General features: G+C 47.2%; 1 protein-coding gene across 1 annotated transcript in view; it reads right to left on the reverse strand.

The window, feature by feature from the left end:
• Positions 1-21,145, reverse strand: part of SHANK2 (SH3 and multiple ankyrin repeat domains 2) — a 717,699-nt gene that overhangs the window by 418,336 nt on the left and 278,218 nt on the right. The window contains exon 13 of the mRNA XM_036763425.1: positions 2,470-2,639. Coding sequence (XP_036619320.1) covers positions 2,470-2,639 — 170 coding nt within the window. The remainder of the gene's footprint in view (positions 1-2,469; positions 2,640-21,145) is intronic.

The following is a 21,145-nucleotide window of genomic DNA, read 5'->3' on the forward strand; positions in this document are numbered from 1 at the left end:
TGTGCCCAGAGCTCTGACCATTCATCCCCTACTGGACAGACAGACATGGGGGCTTTCCTGACTCCAAGCAGCCTCTGGAGGATTCCTAACACTGCAATTGGGATGAAGCTTCAGCTAAGCTGAACTTCTCCAGGGGTGCTTGGGTGGCTTTTTGGGTTAAGAAGTTCTTAACTTTCAGGGAAATTTCAAGGGCCTCAAAGTTATGTGTGTGTGTGTGTGTGTGTATCACTAATGATGAAACAGGGTCTGTGTGGCTCAGAGCTGTAATTAGGCCTGTGCAGTTAGAGTGCTGTCTCAAGCCACCACAATTTGTAAGGTCCTAACAGCAATTTTTCCTCTTCAAAGGAGAGAGACGAAGCTCAGTATCTAGTGTATGAGAATCATAAATTAAGATGGGACATCAGCAGATGGCTTCAGGAGCCCTTGCCCACTCCCACCAGCGGCAGGCTCGTTAGATTCCAGGGCTTCCCAAATGAGGGTGCTCTCCTCCCACCCTCATTGTCTACACTGATGTCTACCTGACTTAGAAATTCCACGCAAGGATGTCTTTCGCCCATGCCCAGAGAACCAGCATGGCTAGTGACAGCTCTAGCACAGTGAACGGGACAGGCAGCTGAAGCTGAGTCCCAAAGACCTGGGTTCAGATCCTGCACTGACCATGGCTTGAACAGTGTGGCCAGGAGCACATTTACTGACTGCATTGTGCCTAAGGCCACTCCCTGAGAGCCACAGCACCAGGAAGAAGCAATGGCTTTGGAATCAGAGGGTCTGGGTTCAAATTCTGCCTCAGGTGCCCTTGGGTAAACCATTTCCTCTGCATGATCCTGAGGAGGTCCTTCAAGGTCCAGGCCCCTCTGCCCTGCTGAGGGATGGCTTCCCTGCCCAGAAGAAATCCCAGATCCCAGCCATTTCCGCCTTAGGCTGTCACACAGCACCACTCCATGGTGCTACTGAGTCCATTCTCACAGAAGGGTGGGGATCAATATTTAGAGGAGATGCAGGAAGCATAAGCAGAAAGACAAAACGGTAAATGGCATCTTCAGAAACATCTACCCCCCCCCCAGGCTGTGGGATGATTTAATTTCCTGCATTATCAATATAATGGGCTTTGGGATGTCTTCAAGACTGGAGGATTTTGACATGAGGATGCTCAGGGGCTCTTAGTCACATCCCCCCCACACCTGCTCCCCCTCCCCCATCCCCACCCAAAGCCAGAGGGAGAAGATCCTTTCTTCAGTTCTTCTGTGGCTGGGCCTGTTGGGCCTCCTTGAGAGAGCAGGCAGGTCCCCTCCCATGGCAGGCCCCCATCAGCAGGGATCACAGCTCAGCCAGAAGTCAGGGGCCTCCAATGGTGAGGAGGGGAAACCCAGAGGCAGGGCCAAGGGAGGGAAGCAGAAGGCTCTTCCCAGCTGTGACTCTGGGCAGTGGGAGACAGTCATGAGGACAGGGGAGGCCATGTATAGTCACATTGCCAGTGAGCACCAGGAGGGGGAAAATGATGATGACAAGGAGGAGGAGGAGGAGGAGTTGGAGCAGAAAACTCCATGGCACTTTAAAGTTTGCAGAGCACTCTACAGATACGATCTCACCCATGTCTCACAGAAATTCTGAGGGCTACAGGCTCAGGGATCATCGTATCCATTTTACAGATGAGTCACTAGAGGCTCAGAAAGGGGCAGTTACTAGTCCAGAGTCCCAGATTTAAGAAGGGTCAGGAGTGAGATCTGAAGCCTTGCCTCGTGGACTCACAATCAGGCCTCACTGTTTCTCCCTAAGGCGATGCAAATACACTGCCCTAGGAGCAAGGCCACCAAGGAGAGAAGCATGAGCTCCAGCCCTACCCCGGCCCCTAAATGACTGTGCGTCCTGGAGAACAATTATTCTCCCCAACCTCAGTTTTCCCATCAATAAAATGGGAGGGATCTAATATTCAGTGCTTCTGGACATGGGCGGCAGCCTTGATGTAGCCAACAGAGCAGATGGAAGGATTTGGAGAAGGAGGACGGTTGGGTTCAAAGCCAAGTTTGCCTCCTGTCCAGTGCCCTGACCTCTCTGGGCCTGAAATGAACTGTGTTGGACTACGTGGCCTCTCAGGTCCCTCCTGGTTCTCAATCCTATGACAGGGGCCGCTGGGTGGTGCAGTGGGTAGAGCCCTGGGCTTGGAATCAGAAAGAGTTCAAATCTGGCCTCAGACATTTACTAGCTAGCTGTGTGACCCTGGGCAAGTCCCTTAACCTTGTCTTCCTCAGTTTCCTCATCTGTAAAATGAGCCGGAGAAGGAAATGGCAAGCCATTCCAGTATCTCTGCCGAGAAAACACCAAATGGGGTCATGAAGAGTCGGACATGATAAAAAACAACAGAACATTTTGGGAACTGAGAGGCCTTTCTTGAAAGCCTGTTCACCCATGTGTGGGCAAGTAAGTACCTGGGGAAAAAACCCAAGGAAAACAACAGAACTGGAAGCTGACCTTTGACCCTGTCGCCCCGGTGAAGGTGGATCTCTCCATCGACTTGAGGTTGATATGGCTTTACAACAACAAACAGTCTCCCAGGTACCGCGCTGTAGAGCTTGCGCTTGGGCCCCGGGTAGTCAAAGGCAGAGATGGCATCCTTGCTGGCACCAGGAGCGAAGCCAGAGCTGGAGGAGAGGAAAAGAAACAACAGAATCACCACGGAGGATGGGCGGGCTTCTTTTCGCTAAGCCAGGTTTTCACCCTCTCCCAGGCTGGATGCGGTGACTCCACAGTTGCTCACTGTCTACAGGGACCTCTTTCCTAGGGGTCAAACATTCTCCATTGGAAGATTTTTAATAACATGGAAACATGTTTTGCCTGACTGCACTTGTATAATCTACAGCAAACGCTTGCCTTCTCAAAGAGAGAAGAAAAGAGAGAATTTGGAACTCAAATTTTAAAAAGTGAATGTTAAAATTTGTTCTTGCACATAATTTTGAAAAAAGTCAAATAAAATATAAAAATGATTTTTTAATAAAGAAAATGCTATATTTAATTCAACAGCATTGGTGAAATTTCTGCTCTCTGCAGGGCCTTGTGCTAGACATGGGGGACACAGTGAAGACAAGGGGGGATCACTGCCCACCCTCTAGCAGTTTACAATCTACCAATACGCCAGGATCTTGGTGCACTCAGCTGCACAAAGCAGTGGCCTCTCGGGCTGTGGGGGACCACCCCACCCACCCTCCCTACCCTAAACAGAGTCACGTTTCCATTTGGACTTAAGACAGTGCCAATGAGATCTCCAGAGTGTTCAGTTCAGACTGAAGGGAGAAAGGGGGAGTTTCACAGGAAAGTGCTATTTGAAACCTCTCCTTTTGGTAACTACCTGGTAATTTTCTTATCTCTGTTGGTGAAAAGGGCCTAATACTTCACTTTTAAGAAGGAAAAATTGGATGTGTCCAGCCATTTTCTTATCAGTGATAATCAGCAGCTGTCACCACAAATGGATTTCTTATGAGATTTCCATGGCAAATGGATGACCAGCTGGAGGATCCAAGAAGGCCTTTCCAATCTAGTCAGAAAACTCTTTATGGGCACAGACAGCCAATGGCCCTCAAGGCTGATGCCTTTGTGCAATGCCTTAGTTCAATCCAGTTCACTTGCGAGTCAAGACCTTGCCTGTGACATCATTGGCCATCCTCCAGAATGAAGGATGGACAACAGCAGCTGCAAGTGCTTACCGTGGGCTGGACACTGTACTAAGCATTAGGGCTGTGAAGATGGATAAGAAACAGCTCCTGCTCTTGAGAAGTTCAAATGAGGGAGATGACAGACAAACAACCATGTACTGATGAGTTATAGCCCGGAAGGGAGAGAAAAGTAATTGGCCTGGACCAAGAGGAAAAGCAAACCAATATCAGCAAGAGAGACAGTGTGGGGAAGAAGGGAGAGCACTGTCCTGGGGTCCAGGACATCAGCAATCATCTAGCCCCACCCCCCTCATTGTTCAGATTATGAAGCGAGGCAGGTTTGAGGACTTGGCCAAGTCACAGAGGAAGGGGCAGAATCAGGATTTGAACCCACATCTCAGCTTCCAAACTGATCACCCTTTCCAGAAGGCAAATTGACTATGGACTTTGATCCACACCAGAAGCTGCTGTTTCTCTGCATCATTGGATGAAAGAGGTTTGTTTTCCAAGATCTTAACAAATTTTACCCTTTCTCTGAAGAGGGTAAGTCTGTTTCACACTTGTCACTCCTTATGAATAAATGATAAATAATAACAAATAAATACTAATAATGAAATAAAATAAGTAATAAAATAAAAATAAACAAATTCACTCTTTGGTGAATAAAACTGGACTAAAGGTCGTCTGAACCAGCTGATACCCCTGGAGCCCATCACAAATACAGGGTGGATGAGGAAATGGCTGGGAAGCCTCTCAGGGCAAGTCTCCCATGTGGGGAGGGTCCATACTGCAGATATTGAAAAGCTATCTGCCATCACTCCAAACTACAGGGGAAAAAGACCAGCCAACTATGACAGCAGGAGGCCAGGGAAGTAGCTAGGAAACATCTGGACCCATTAGGCCCTGGAAACAAAGAGAAAAAGAAGAAACCAGAAAGCTAAAGCTATGATGACAAGAGGGCCCAAGAAGGGAGAGAGATGACACTGGGCACATGACAAGGAGACCTTCTACTCTGCCTGGGCAGAACACATCTGGAGAGCTGGGGCTGGCTCTCGGCCTCACATGCGGGGAATGCTGATGAAGGGACAATGTGTGACTGAACATAGGGTGTTGGACCAGAAGCCTGCAAGGCGTGGATTCAAACTCTGAAACTCACTGGAAAACCATCTGGCCATCATTTGACTTCTCTGAGACTGTTTCCTCCTCTGCAAAGTGGGGATGAAAAGACACCTAGTAATACCTTCCTCCTGGGCCTGCCGTGTGTACATGTGCTGGGGAGGGGAAGGCTGATCTCTCCCTAGTGATCTCTAATTGATTCCCCTCCTCTTCCCCCACTGTTTGATGCAGTTAAAGAAAGTAAGGGACAGATAATGAGGTGCTAAATTAACTCTAAAGATGCCCAGCTATCTCCTGAACTGGATTCTCAACTGAATCGAAGGGGCAAAGCCACCTCCTTGGGTTCAGGCTGAATCTCCAGTCCTGGTCTTGAATAGTTCTGTGGCTTGTGTCCTGCACCTGACCAGAGGGTATGGGTGGAGGGGTGGGGAGGGGGGAGAAGGGGTTTCTTTCTCTCCTCTCCTCCACCAGCAAAACTTCTCACCCAGGAGGAAGCCCCCTACCCGGCAAGTTAGTTTGAGTTTGAAGGGTACTGGAGAAAACAGACACTTATGTGCCTAAGATAAGCCAGGCACTGTTCTAGTGCTGAAGAAAGAAAGATGAAAGATGAACGAGTCTGCCCTCAAGGAAATGACACTCTTTTATTTTTCAGATGAAGCTCAAATAAGGGCTAACCATGGATAACATTGGTAAAGACTGGAAAAGGTACCACCATAGCTGTGTACTGGACAGCCCCCTTAAAGCAGGCACAATACAATCTGAAATAGGACTTATAAATGGGCCTCTCGGTTAGAGTCTGTGGCCAGGCCGTGCTTGAAAGGCCATTCTTCGGGAAGGGGATAAGGCTTGCTCTACTTAGCACTAGACGACAGAACTAGTGGGATTCCATGCATTAACCCCAATCATCTAGTCAGCCCATTTTATAGAGTTGGAGACTGAGGCTCAGACAAGGCAAGTGACATAGACTTGAGCCAGACAATGAGATTTGTCCAAAAGGCATCATCCCCTTGGGAGGTGATGAGCTCTCCATAGGAGGAAAGACAGGACAATCGCTTATCAGGTGTTCTACAAAAGGGATTCTTGGCACAAAGCAGGCTCTTCATAAAGGCTATTGGTTGACTGCTCAAGTAAAGGCTGGATTCCATGGTCCCTGAGGTCCTTCCAACTTTGAATCTGGCATTTGTACTCTCAAACCTGCCATAATACACTTTGGAATGCTTGAGATCCAGCCTGAGTGTTTAGAAAATCTAAATGGAGGGTGTCTACCAGCTACTACTGAGTCATTGAGGTTGTCTTCATTGTGGACAGTGAGGGCAGCCTTGCTCTGCCCCACCCCTGCCCCAAGGCTCTCATGGGGAAGCACGGGTGGCTGTCACCAACAGCCCTTCACAGCCTGAGGCAAGCAGTGCCAGCTTTACAATGGAAAAGGCTGTCTGACTTTCTCTCTGCCTTCAAAAGAATGCAAAAGTCTACAAGGAAAACAGACCCCCCCATCGACAAGGTGCTAACAGCTGAGTTATTTATTGGGTCAGCATGCTTCAAACAGGTGGTTGTTTTGGTAAAGGGAAAAGAGCCGATTTGATAAATCAGTGGAGGTGATTGAAGGATTAGTTGAGTCAAACAAGTAGATCCCTCAGCCCCAAGAATTTTGTAGTCAACAAATATTCACAAATCAACCATACTGGGCTAACACAGGTGCCTGGGAAGGAACACTGACTTCCTCATCCAAGGAACCATTTGATATTGTATAAGAAATGCAGGTCAAATATTTTTATTAATGTTTAATATCATATTAATATTTTTCATATATAAGTATTAATAATTATTACTTATCTTAGGCACCTTTGATACAAAGACAGTTCTTGCCCTTAAGACACTCATATTCTACTAAGAGGGAAACCCCCACCACTCAACATGGATATATGTAGCACAAGGGAAACTGAGAAGAGATAGAACACTAACAGGGAGGGTCAGTGAAGGCTACACAAGACAGTGTGAGCTACAATTTGGGGACGCAGAAGTGAGGGCATGCCAGCCATGAGGAGTGTCTTGTGGGAAAGCACAGAGGGGAAGAGACAAAGTATTGAGTTTAGAGGAAGAGAGGTGGACTAGACAATTAGTACAAACAGATGAATTTGGAGCTTTTGGAGTAGGGAGATCTGAAGGTATTCGCTACAGGTATTTATCAATTCCAAATTGGAAGCTCTCAAGTGGAGTGCCCCAGGGATCTGGATTTGGATTCATACTGTTGAATTTTTTAATCTGTGACTCTAATAATGCCACAGATGGCAAGGTCATCAGATCTGCAGATGACACAGTGCTGGGAGGGCTAACTAACCTACTGAATGATAGTGATTCAGTTCCAAGAAGATGAAATTTCTTGGGGATAAATGTAAAGTATTTGCATGTGGGCTGTTCCGTGTAGCCACTGAGTTTTCTCCAGGCTTGGAATTTTGACAACTCTGGAAAGTAGACTCCCTGAAAGAGATGTGATGAAAGCCTGGAAAGGCTGTGTTCTCTTCTATGCAAGCAGTTGGGAGCCACAGAAGACTTTTGAGCAGGAGAGAGACATGAGCTACCAACAGGTAATTTTGCCAGCTCTTTGGTGGATGACTTGAGGAGGGGAAAGGCTGGAGGCAGGAAGACCACTCAGGGGGCTATTGCAACAGCCTAGGTGACAGGAGGAAGGGCTTGTCTGTAGAAATTATTTGAAATATTGATTTAAACCCCATTGGCTACAATTTATCTCCTATACATTGGTGGAAGAGTTAAAGGTTTTAATCAGTGAAATAACAAGTAATTTCTTTTACAGCAAGGCTCAGAAAGGAATCCTCTCCACAACCCTATGAGGCACATGGCACATTGTTGCGTCATTGTACAGATGAAGAAACTGAGGCTCAGAGTGGTATTTGCCCCAGGTCACACAGCCAGTAAGTGTCAGAGACAGGATCTGGACTCCAGCCTAGCATGACTTCAGTTCCAAATCTCTCATCACACTGCTTCCAAAATAACAGTGAAATATATTGGGCAAAGATATCCTGACTACTTTGGGGGTAAACAAGTGACTTCCAGTTTTCTTTCAAGGATTGTTAAGGATTTCAAACACTATAAAGTGGGACTTGCAGAAGTTATTCTGTCCTGGAGAAAAAGAAAAGCAAGTGAAATGCAATGTAGAAAACCTAATTCCTTTAGAAAACATCAGTCCATAAAATAGACTTAATTTACCTGGCCCATCTAACCTCCTGATCCTTATTTCTGAGGATGCCCAACCATAGGCTTCCCAGCACCCATGTCTTCTTCCCAGCACCAAGCTACCTCCTCGAGCACTACCTTCATCACACTAGTCCCCCAATTTCAAATACACCATTTGCAAAATTATTATTTTATGGAAGAAAACCAATCTTCCTAAAGGAGTGCTCCAAAGTCCCTTCAGTGACTTCCCAAGATCATAGGACGCTCCGGGAATGCAAGGAACGCCTTGTGTGGAGACTGGGTGTTCTCTGCATCTCCTTTGTCATGGGAAGAGACCATTACCACCTTCAAATTTCGTTGAAAATCTAGGCGCTCAAAGAAAACAAATAAAAAAAGGTTAAGTCCCTATAGGATGGATTAATTAGCTACATGGAATGAGAGGAACTGTTAAAAATCAATCATTTCCCTTTGGTTTGAGGAGTCTTGTTGAAGTAGGGCCTAGGCTGGGGAGAGATCACCCATGGATAAAATTACAGGTTCAGCTAAAGTGGCCAACGTGCTCCTGCCTCACCCTGGCATGCTCCATGGCTTTGCACAGGCTGGTCCCCATGCCTGGCACGCACTCCTTCCGCATCTCCACCTTGTGGCGCCCCTCGCTTCCTTCAAGGATCTTCTCATGCTGTTGCTGTTGAGTCATTTCAGTTGTGTCCGACTCTTCACCACCCCGGTTGGGGTTTTCTTGGCAGGGACACTGGAGCGGTTTGCCATTTCCTTCTCCGGCCCATTTTACAGATGAGGAAACTGAGACCAACAGGATGAAGTGACTTGGCCACAGTCACACAGCTAGTAAGTGTCTGAGGTCAGAGTTGAACTCAGGGAGATGAGGCTTTCTGATTCCAAGCAGATGTTCTATCCATTATGGCACCACCTAGCTGTTTATGAGGAGCTCAGGAGCCACCTCCCAAAGGAAGTTCATCCTGATGCCCCTAGGAATCAATGCTCTCTCCCTCCTCGGATTATTTGTATTTCATTTTCTGGCTCCATGACTCTTCTGCCCATAGAAAGGTCTTTTTCTTTTTGATCTCATCTTCCCGGAGCTCAGCAAAGGGCCTGGCACCGAATAGGCATTTCATAAATATCTGTGAAATTGAACTGAAAGAGACATTGCCTGTCTTCATTAACGATGGACCAATCATGAAGCCATGCTTAGCCGGGGCTCTTCATTCAGGGCCACGCTTGTTCAAGCCATAGGACACCCACGACCTCCGCCCTCTGTGGCAGGACTAGCTCACAGCCCCACTCATCCATGCTTTGGCCCCCTTGCACTCAGTAGGGTAGTGCTGGCCAGCGGAGTCCGGGCCATCCACTTTGTCAACATTCAACACATGTATTTCTTGGCCCAATGAACAGAGAAGATGGGTGGCTTGGGACCGTCACGACCAGTGCTATCTGTGCACAGTCTGCCATTGCTTGTAGAAAATTAAAAAAAAAAAAAAGGGCTGTGGACAAAGACAGACGTGATTTTCCAGGGCATTCTAAAATCTAAATTTCTACAGGCCAAACCTCAGCGACCTGGGCCCTAAGGGACTGGACCGTAGTTACTTCATCTTCCAAGCTCTCCTTTTAGGAGAAAGACCAAAACCTGAAGAACCTCAGAGATCCTAAGAATTTATTTTGAACACGCAAACTTTGTGGAGGCGTCCCTGGGCTCAGCGCCCATTCAGCTGAAGCTTCCGTTCTTGCTGCAGCTCTGTGCCTGGTGAGGGCCAACTCCATTCAGAGGAAGCAAATTAAACACCTGTTACACGCAGAGGGAACGAGAATGGTATAAGGCACAGGTACCAGCTCCAGAGACAAGGGTGGCATGGCCCTTGCCCCAAGGAGGCTTAAGAGCCAGGAGCTGAGCTTAGAGGACTAGCTCTCAAGACACCTTCTGTCCCAAAGCAACTTCAGGACTGGAGACTTGTCCCACTGAAGGAGCTGTCTACCTAGATACTTGAGACCAGAGGAGTGTGCAGTTATTTCTTCCTGGGGCTCAGGGGCTCACTTGCTTTCTAAAGCTCCCCCTTTTCCAATGATGCTTCAATTCCTCAGATTATACCAGGAGAAAAGCCTCAATTAGGGACTAAGAGCTGGTTAAGAACTGTCCATCTGAAAGTCGGTGTCTGGACTGTTAGGTGGTGCAGAGGAGAGAATGCCTGGCCTGGAATCAGGAAGACTCATTTTCATCAATTCAAATCCGGTCTCAGACACTTATTACCTATACGATCCTGGACAAGTCAATTAACCCTGTCTGCCTCAGTTTCCAAATCTATAAAATGAACTGGAAAAGGCAATGGCAAACCACTCCAGGATCTTTGCCAAGGAAACCCCAAAATGGGATCACGGAGAGTCAGACATGACTGAAAAGATCGAACAACGACAAAAATTGTTGACCTGTTTTTACACAGACTTTAACTACCACAGCCAGAGGGAGGGGATCAAGAGGACATTTGAGCCTAGAAATCTGCTCCTTTTTTCTCTTTGATGCCCAAGCCCTCTGGACTGTTGAATCCTCTGCCCTGAAGTCACCAAGACAAAGGTGCTGGCCCAGGGTCTATAGGAGCAGAGGGGCACACACTGGGGGGGAAGGGATGGGAGCAGAGCTAGACCCAGTCTGACTGGGGTGGCGGCAGCGGCGTAAGGGACCAGTTCAAAGGACAGTCATGCCGCACAGTTACAGGAGCCATTTACTAAGCCCCTACCATGTGTCCCACTGATGCCCCCAGGTTTGGTCTGAGCTTCTCTTGAGGCAAGGGTACAGTGGTCACCATGGAGAAGAAGGATCAGAAATGCTTCCTTCAAGTCCCAGCTGAAGAGCCACCTCCTCCAGAAGTCTTTCCCGTTAATTCTCTGCTTCACTCAGTTGCTATCTTGTTTGTACATCATTGTTAACCCACGAGCGCCCAGTGAGCAGGGAGCCTTTCTTTTGGTCACCAGGACACAGCACAGCACAAAGGAGATGCTTATTAGGTGTTAGTTGACTGACTATTAGCGCTCACATCCATGGACATAAGCATCTCAGGACAAATGCCCACTGGCCCCATCTTGGTATAGGAAGAAAGGAAAGAAGCATTTATTAAGCACCTACTGTGTGCCAGTCACTGTGCTAAGCACTTTACAAATGTTCTGTCATGACAATCCTGGTGCTATTATTAGCCCCATTTCAGATATGGGGAAACTGAGGCAGACAGAGGGTAAGTGGCTTGCCAAGGGTCACACAACTAGTAAGTGAGCTGGATTTGAACTTGGCTCCTCCTGAGTCCGGATCCAGTGCTCTGTGCACTGTGGTGCCCCTTAGCTACCGCAGTGTGCAGCAATGCAGTATTAGTGGGGCATGGAATGGAGAGCCCTCTGGTTTAAATCCTGGGTCTGATTCTTGGATTCTCCCAGGTGACTTACTTCTCCTCAGGCCTGTTTCCAGATCTGGAACATGAGGGGATTGGGAAGGAGAGTTTCTAAGGGGCCCTTCCATTTCCACCCCCAGGAGCACAGTGAGTACCCTGGATCTTGGTTTTTGACTAGGGTGGCCAGCGTCTATCCGGCCAGCTGCCTCTTTCGGGGTGGGGTGGGGGGTCTTACACTGCTTCTACTTTAGATGTCTACAACCTGAACACAGGCAAAAATCTGCAAGCATTTATCGAGGGTCTACATGTGCCAGGCACACCATGAACCTTCAGTTAACCAGGAAATCAACTTTCCCCCTCAGCCTTTCAATATTCCGGTTAAGTGGAGTCACATTGGATTTCCTCCTGAAAAATATTCCTTTGATGCTGTGAGTATGATTTCCTCAACAGACAAGAATTCAGTCATGAAAATACAATATTCAGAGTGCAGGGGGAAGATGATCTCTAACCAGGGTGGGGATGATGATAACTTATCTATCACTTTAAGATTTACCAGGCACTTTACATGTCACACCATATGAGGTGACAGCTATTCCTATTCCCATTTTACAGATAGGGAAACTGAGAGAGGTTGGGTGTCTTGCTCAGGGTCAAACAGCTAGTAAGTCTCTGAGCCTGGACCAACAATCTATATCCATTGTGCCACGAGGCTCCCTATAAACAGCTAAATGCTAGCTATTATCACTGCGTATCTTGGAGGGAAGGGAAGATGATGGTACCCGTAATAATTACAACACTGACAAGCATTTGTAGGGTATTTTAAGGTTCCCATGGGCTTTATACACATTATCTCGTAAATGGTTCTCACCACAATTTTGGAGAGAAGGCTGCATGTGTTATCACTATTTTTACCACAAAGAAACTGAGTCAGAGAAAAGGCAAATGACTTCCCCAGAGTCCCACACATAAACCTATTGATTCATTCCTTCCTATAGTGGGCTAACATGCTGGGGATTTCACAAGGGGTGCTAAGAAAGCCTTAAATGACAGAGACCTAATAACATATTCACTTGTTCCCTGCAGGAGGAGGAAGGAGCCCCGAGGCAAACTAGCTAGACCAGAAGCTTTGGGTTTGTGGGGAGCCTTATTTCTATGCTGGAACTAGCACCCATTCAGGATCTGAACTGCAGCCGTACTCCTGCAGAAACCAGGGTCCTTTAGGCCCTCCTCAGAATCTACCCCCACACCTTTCTCCCTCTCTGCCGATGTCTTCAATTCCAACTTCATTGAGAAATGGGTGCCATTCACAGGGGGCCCACCATTGCTCCTGCCCACGCCCCAGAGGCATAGCTCTAACCCCAACTCTTCAGCTCCAGTCTCTGAGGAAGAAGGGGGCCTTCACTTTGTCAAGAACAAATCCCTGTTTGTGCTTTCAATCCCATCTTTATCACTTCATCCTCAAAGTGTTTGTCTCTTTCTGCTTCTTCCTCTCTCCCCTTGCTTCAGCTCTCTCTCCCGCCTTCCTTCCTCTATCCATCCTTCCCTCTTCCTCTCTCACTTTCTCTCCCTTCTCCCTTTCTAGACCCCCTTTTCCAATGTCCTCCCTCTCAACTTTCTCTCCCCACCTCTCCTTTTCTCCTTCCTGGCTTCCTGAAGACACACTGAGGTCATAGGACCGTAGATTTACAGCTGGAAAGAACCTTGGAGATTCTTGGAGACTCCCCTCTTCATTTTACAGAGGAGGAGTCTCAGACCCAGGGGTTAAGTGACTTGCCCAGGGTGACCCATGTAGGAAGTGGTAGAATCAGTGTTGGAATCCATGCCTCCCCCATTCTGTGGTGGCTGTGGGGGACCGTCACCTGACCCTGCCATCCTCCCAAGTCTCCATTCACTGCAAAACTCAAAGAGCCGTCTGCACTCACCTCATGCCTCCCCTGTGCCACCACCCACTATACTCCCAGACTGAAGCCATCTTGCTTCAGATCCCACCACTCCACCAATACTTGTCTGCCAGCAGTCTCAGATGGCTTCTTGACTCTTCTCCTGCCTCTGAAGGATATGGCCAGCCACTCCCCTCTCCCCTCCTCCCTTGAAGGTATGCCTTCTACCTGTCTGCTCAGCTCTTCTCAATTTCCTTTGCTGGGTCATCATCATCCGTCTCTAGGTCATTAAACAGCTCAGTGCTCTGTCAAGGCTCCTCTTCTTTTCTTTCTCAGTACTCTCTCCTGCTAGTCTCATCACTTCCCGAGGACTTAATCATTTCTATAAAGATCACACAGCTATACACACACAGGCACAGCCAGAGGCATGACTCAAAAATCCTATCCATCTGTTCCCTGCCATAGCCTCCCACCTAGACTACAGTGATGGCCTCCTAATTGACCTCCTCATGTTTAAGGTATCCTCTCTCCAATCCACCATCATACTTCTGCAGAATAATCATCCCAAGTTATGGGGCTGAGCACATCATTCCTCTCTTCAAAATCTTTCTGTAGCTCACAATTGCCTCTAGATAAAGGAAACCTCCCTGATTCTGAGATCCCTACATACACACATACACATACACATATATACACATACATATATACAGACACATATATACATATACACACATACATACACACACATATGGGCCTCTATGTTCTGTTACTAGCCTTTTTTCGGGGGGCAGGGGAACGTATCTTTCAGCCAGCCTGAACCACTCGTGGCTCCTGGCCTCGACCAGCCTCTCACATCTCTTGGTATTCACACAAATGACCCTCTTGTCTCACTGCTGCCTCTGGGAGTACAAGCCTTCTTTCAAATCTCTGCCTCTGCCCCCAGCCAAGTCTTCTCTGGGTCTCCCAACCCATTTCTCCATTAGCACCCTCTCCTCTTTCTTCATTACTTTGTATCTATGCCTGTTTGTAGGTCTGTTGTCCCTCCCTCCCCAATCTCAGAAGAATACAAGATGTTAGAGGCCAGGAATTGTTTTGTTAGGCTTTATTTTTGTCTTTGTATTCCTAGCACAAGGCACGGTGCCTTATATAGAGCAGGTATAGGTATAAGGCAGATGAATGTTTTTAGAATTGAAATTAATCATATCAAAATTTGTCATCTCATTAGTTCTCACCAGAGGTACTCCAGTGGCAGTGCATGGGGAGGAGGCTGCATGCTGGAATGCTCAGCAGGTAGGAGGCACTTAATAAATGCTTGATGGTCTGCTGAGTGAGCAGGAAACACAATAAACTGGGAGCCAACCACCAAATTCCAGAGTCAGAAGCGACCTGTAGGACATGGGAGTCTAATCCATCCCAGAGTGGGCATCCACTGCCAAACCACCAACAAGAGGCCATCTAGCCATGCCTCAGGGGTGTTGGGGCAGAGGCTCCACTCATGGAATCCAATGGGGTCTAATCTCTCAGACCAATGACTCTGGATGCCTGCTTTCTGGAGCAGTTTAGGATAAGATAGTACAGTCTCCATGCTAAAGGGTTTATACTCACAGCAACAAAAGCAGTACTTTTTTAGAAGGAATTCCAATGTGACTTCACTTAACCAGAATGCTGAAATGCCAACGTGGAGAATTTGGTTTCCTGGTTACCTGAAGTTTCATGGTGTGCCTTAACATGTAAACTTTGTAAATTGTTGTGGAATTCTGCCCCATGTCCAGGTTGGGTTATGGAAATCTAAGCAAAATTACAAAGTAGAAATTGGTAGCAGCTGGCCAGCTTTAGGAAAAAAACCCTGGTTGACCTGGCTGTATCCTGGCCCTGAAACGGCAAGGTGAGGGGGAACTTGATGGCTTCAAGGACCTTTTTGGATCCAGTGACCAGAGTGATCCTGGATTGGCCTTCAAATGGCAAGGTGAGGGGGAACCTGATGGCTTCAAGGACCTTTTTGGATCTAATGACCAAAGTGATGATAGAAGCTATGTTACAGCTCTAATCCTCACCAGGCATAGAGCCGGGCCATGTGGGGTGTTGGCACCACTCTGCCCGCCAACATCTCAATGAGCCTGCTCAGACACAGTTTTTCTCATTCCCAAGGTGCCCTGCATTTTGTATCTGTCACCTTCTAGTTCGCCAAATGCAGAGGGGAAAATCAGACATCTTCTGATACAAGTCTCCAGCGTATTTCATTCTGAAAGTCAGTGAGTTCAGGAAAACTTGTAAAAACCCACAGGAAATTTAGGGTCAGTTCCCCAAAGCATTAACAAAAACATGAAAAGCAGCAGCGTCATTTCAGATTTTTGTCCTGGGAGGTTTTTAATAATCTAGGATCTGGTAGAAATGACCAAAGGCAGTATATATCCTCTGATGGCATGAATTCCATTCAACTGACCATGTTCTTACCAATTGGCCATAATGTGCAGATGGCACTGATTAGGCAGGAAATGCCAGCCCAGATTGGAGGGGGCTTCCTGAAACGAGAGGGCTCAAAGTCCTGCTGCTCCTTACTCTTGGCCTCCTCCCAGGGGATGCAATGTGACTAGAAGTGGGGGAACAGCAAGAGCTCATCCCATGTTCTGATGATCCAGAGGGCAACAGAAAGCACATTACCAATGATGATTGGAGAGTAAAAACAGGTTTTTGGGGCACTTTTCTGAAGGTCCGTAGCACAGGGGGCCTGAACCTTGTTCATGCACTGCCGTGTTCCACAAAGGCATCCTTAGGGATCTGTAGGACTGGGAAAAGGAGATGGAGCAAGGCCGAGGAGCACAGTAAGGCAGGGGTGGCCCCAGAGCTATCCTCCAAATTAAAAGTCCTGGAAGGAGAGCTCAACCAAGGTAAGAATAGTCATGGAAATAGACAGAGGACCCAGAAAGTCTCACTCATATATTTAGCTCAGAAAAGAGTGGATAGACGAGAGGAGTAATCAGAGATGCCTGGAGTATTTGCAGGCTGTCCCAAGGAAGAAGCTGAGCTCTTCTTGGTCCCAGAGGGTATGACCAGCAGCAATTTGGGGGTTGTACGAGGACAGATATAGGTTTGATGTAAGGAAAAACTCACTCTGTTCTTCTCCAGGCTGCATCCCTGACTCTCTGGAGCTTCTCTTAGACCATGTCATGGAGTCTTCCTCCCTGAGAAGTTCACTTTCCCTCTGGCCTTTTCACCCTGGAAGAGCCCTCTCTCTCTCACTGGCTGCTCCCCCTGAGGATCCCTAGTGTGGTGTCCAGGCCAGCCATGTCACAGTTCCCTCCTGGCTCTATCATGCCCACACTTCCTTTCTTCCCTGTTCCCCCCATCCCCAACCTGGCTTTTTCAGATTCCTTTCATGTGCTGTGTCTCCTCATTAGAGCATAAGCTTTCTGAAGACAGGGACTGAGTTTCTTTCTACTTGTATCTGTATTCCCAGAATACAGTATACTAACTATGTAGTAAGTGCTTGATAAGGGTTTTTAAAGAATTACAATTTACAGCTATGCCTATTTAGAATGGGATGTCTCTGAAAGGAGCAGGTTCCCCTTCATTTGCAGTGTTTACATAAGGGTTGGATGCCAGGTTTTCCAGGATGGGGTACAGGGGTTTCTTGTTCAGGTCTGCGTTGGACCACATGGCCACTGAGGTCCCTTCCAACTTTGAAATTCTGTGATGCTGTGTGTATGAAATGAATGAAATCCACAGGATAAAAAGGTGTGGACAGGTTACAGTGTACACCAGAGGAGGGGTCACCATATCAAGAGAGGTCTGTACAGATCCATTCATGGAGTTCAGAGCGGTTCTTAGGCTAAAAGGCAATGCATACTTTGCTGTTTCTTTCATATTCAGGCTGTATAGATCTTCTAGGATTCTGCAAATTCCCTTGTGGCATCTTCCAATCCTGAGAAATCTCTCTGCAGTCTCTTTCATTCCATCGGATGGTCAGTCTAGTCATCAACCACACAGATTCCAAGATGATTTCTTCACTGCTTTTGAAAAGTAAATCCAGAATCCCAGAGCTGGAAGGGACCTCTGTGGCCATCTAGTCTAAGTTAGGTCTTACAAAGAATCCTCTCTTCTACACAATCTCAACCAAGTGGTCAGCCAGACACTGAGAGGAAGTCTCTGCTGAAGGAGAGCTCGCTACCTACTGAGGCAGCCCATCCCACCTAGGGACAGCTCTCTGTTAGGAAGGATGTCCTTGCATCCAACCTCAATCTGGCCCTCTCTGATGTTTACCTGGTATTTCTGGTATGGACCAAAGAGATGAAAATGGGTCCCTCTTCCATGGAATCCTTTCGAGTCCTGGAAGGCTGACTTCATATCTCTCCTAAATCACCTCCCATCTTTCATTGGATCCTTCTCCATTGCACAGGCCCCAGCCCTTCCCGGCCCCGGAATCCTAGCTGTCCTCCAAATACGTCCCAGCATGTCAGAGTCCTTCCTAGAAGAGAGCACCCAGGACTTAGCTCAGAGTGTGAGATGGGTTCTGACAAGGTCACAGTCTGCCAGGACTATGGCCTCATGCCTTTGAGGTGCTCTTCCCCTCTTACTACAGCTTAAAATAGTGAGAGAGCTTTTGATTCCCATGTCACCGGTGACTCACAGGGACCTTTCAGTCAACTAGAATCTCCAGTCTTTTTTAAAAGAACAAGTCTTCCTTGTTTTATTCTGACTAACCTGATTTCTTGGACACAGATTAGAACTTAACCCTGGTAGAGTTCATCTTCTTAGATTTGACCCATTAAATTAGCTTTTGGGATTTGGATCCCCTCATGTAAAATGTTAACTCTGGTTCCCAACGTTGTACCACCTGCCAATGTGACAAGCATACCTTCAGGCAAATTACTAATAAAAATGTTGAATAGCACAGGGGGAAACCTTGGAAAACTCCACTCAAGACATCCCTCATGAGCAATGACGCATAACCACCTCCTCCTTTGGTCTGGTTCAGTATTTACCCCACCACTGCTATTATCCAGCCCATATCTAGATCCTTCTATGGACAGAGCAGATTGATGAATCTAGCAGCCCTGTCAAGGCTGGTGATAAGGGTAGGTGCTGGCCTGCACTTGTGGAAGCCATCCTGGCCCTTAGTGATCAACACTTCCATTTCATACCACGTCACACAAGTCTGCCAGGTATCAACGATAAGCTCATCCTTCTTTGGTTGCCAGACTCCTCTCCCTTTCCAAAAATACAAACAGAATTGGCAGCAGAAAGCTGGGAGAAGGGAGAATTTAGATAAGAAATGGTGAAATGGACAACCTAAGAAGACTTTTCTGAATTGATGAGAAGTGAAGAGAGTGGAAGTAGAGCAATGTATACGATGAGGCAACATTGTAAAGAGAAGCAATTTAACCAGCTCCAGCAATCCAGTCCAATCACTATGATAGCAACCCATGGTTCCAGAGAACAATGAAACCCACTAACCACCCAAGCAAGAAAAGTCATGGAGTGAGCGATACAATTTGGGGCATGGCCCATCTGGGCACTGGTTGGCCTTGACTATGCACATTTCTTATGAGGATTTTTTTTTACTCTCACTGTTCATTTAGTGGTGGGGCGGGGGGGAGTAGGAGGGAGAGAAAGATATGTTTGCTTATTGGGAAAATAACAAATTAAATGTAAAAAAAGCACAAAATAGAATTTTTAGCTCTCAATATTCCCCATTCTCCACCCCTATCCCTCAGTGGAAAAACAAGAGAGAACAACAATCAATGTGAAAGAGATTTCTGTCTGAGCACCTGAGTACCAGGCCAGATGTAAGCTCAGGGATGTCCATGGGGCCACCAAGGAAGGACCAAGGGGCAGACGGGAAAGCATGAGGGAGGACAGAGAAAGCTGGAGCAGGCTAGAAGCAAAAGAGCAGCAGAAAGAGAGAGTACAGCTGCCCACGGGCTCCTTTTTGTCTCTGAATCATTCTGTGTCAATGGCTTGGCTCACAGTTTAGCACCAGAATGCTCATTCTGTGCAAATGTAAGACAGGGCCTTTCACTACTGGTTCATAACAAAAACCGGCAGGATTTGTACAGGGAGGAGTTTATGAAGTACTCATGGGTAGGCCCACCATTTTAGCGAAAAACCAAACGTTCAAGGCCATCATCTCCTAAATGAAGAAAATATACATCTATCTACACCTATGGATTTCAAAACTCATTGGCCACCTGTCTAAGATGAAAGCAAGAGCAAAACCAGAAAACCAAATGACACCCCCTAATAGCTGACCACTATATTCATACATCCAGGTCCACAAAGCGCTCCATGTAAAGAATCTCATTTGTTTCTTCACAACAATCCTGCGAGGTAGGCAGGTAATAACAGCATTATTCCTTCCATTTCACAATGGGGAAACTGAGGCTCAGAAAATGGATTTGGCCACAGCTGTCCTGCTGGGATATGTCAGAACCCAGATCTGAGCCCAATCTCACCAAGTCCAGTGCTCTTTTCGCTAACCAGGGTGGCCACCCTTATTTATCATCTTATGCGTATATATATATAATGCAGAACCTGAGATTTACAAGGATTCATAATGTAGCCAACACCTTGCATGCCCAGAAAAGGCTAGGAGACAACACTTCCTGGCAGCAGCTGAGCTGGCAGCTGGGAGATTCATGGCTGTACAGCATGCTCAGCTAGCTCTGAGGCTGAAGGACGAGATCAAACAGCACCAGTCCTAAGCAATAGCCTGAATACAAACTGACCTGAATGCTATAAAAAGAAGGCACCACTACCATCACCCCAGTGGGTAGTGCACTCCATTAATTCAATCAGCACATTCAGTGATTTCTGTGTGCCAAGAGCACCCAGCACCCTGAGGAGTGCAGCAGGCATCCCATGGAGCTCCAGCTGTGACATAGCACCCAGGAAAGGCAAGGAGCAGGTATCAAGAGAAGGGCTGGGATGGGAGCCCTGGGGAGGGAGTGATATGGCACTGTGTCACAGGGCACACAGGTAGCAGAGGTCAGAACCCTCTCCACCAAGAATCCAGGCCAGTTGGACTGAGTCCAAGGAGTATACCCAGGGTGGTGAAAGCTCAGGACCAGGCAGAGGAGCTGACATCTTGGCAAACAAGCAGACCTGGCCAAGTCACTGGCAATCAGAGTCTCATGCCCTGATTTGGAAGCCAAGTCTTCCTTGGCTAGGGCTTCTCATGTACCTTCTGCTACCAGGAGCAGCAGCAATGAGAACTGATGTGTGCGCAGTTTGTTCAAGTTTGCAACGTTCCTCGCAGCTGTTGTCCTCCAGGGCCTAGAAGGGCCAAAGTGACTGAAGCTGAGGATAGTGGGATAGCAATAAGCAGTAGTCAGTTTTATTATTGGCAAGCAGTATGGCCCAATGGAGAGAGGACTGAAATTGGAATCAAAAGTCCTATGTTCAAATCCCAGCCCTGCCATATATATGTGTGTGACCTTGGTTGTTATTTTTCTGAGCCTCAGTTTCCTCATATGCAAAAATAAGAGATGGACTTACTGAAACTGAATGTCCCATTTAGCTCTGAATCAGTGATGCCCTGAAGTTGTAGGCATTTAGGGAATCTTTAACATAACTTTGGCAGAGTGGAATGAATTCTGGTCTTGGAGTCAGAAGAGATCTGAGTTAGAATCCTACCTCTGGCATTTATTAGCCGTGTGCTTACATTTCAATCATGTTGTCCCTCTGAGCCTGTTTGTTCCTCTTTAAAATGGGAAGGATAACAGCCAACGACCTGTCTCAGCACTGGGTGGTTGTAGGAGTCAGAGACGAAGCGTGGAATGTTCTCTGTGATCCTTAAAACATCCCAGAAATGTCAACTGTCAGCATCAAGCCTCAAAATGGGCTCAAGAAAAGTTGTCTCAACTGTGCATTTAGAGGTGGATGCCAACATTCCCTCCTGGGCATGCTGCCAGAGCCTCCCAACAAA

This window comes from Trichosurus vulpecula, chromosome 6, assembly GCF_011100635.1.
Source record: "Trichosurus vulpecula isolate mTriVul1 chromosome 6, mTriVul1.pri, whole genome shotgun sequence".
NCBI lineage: Eukaryota > Metazoa > Chordata > Mammalia > Diprotodontia > Phalangeridae > Trichosurus > Trichosurus vulpecula.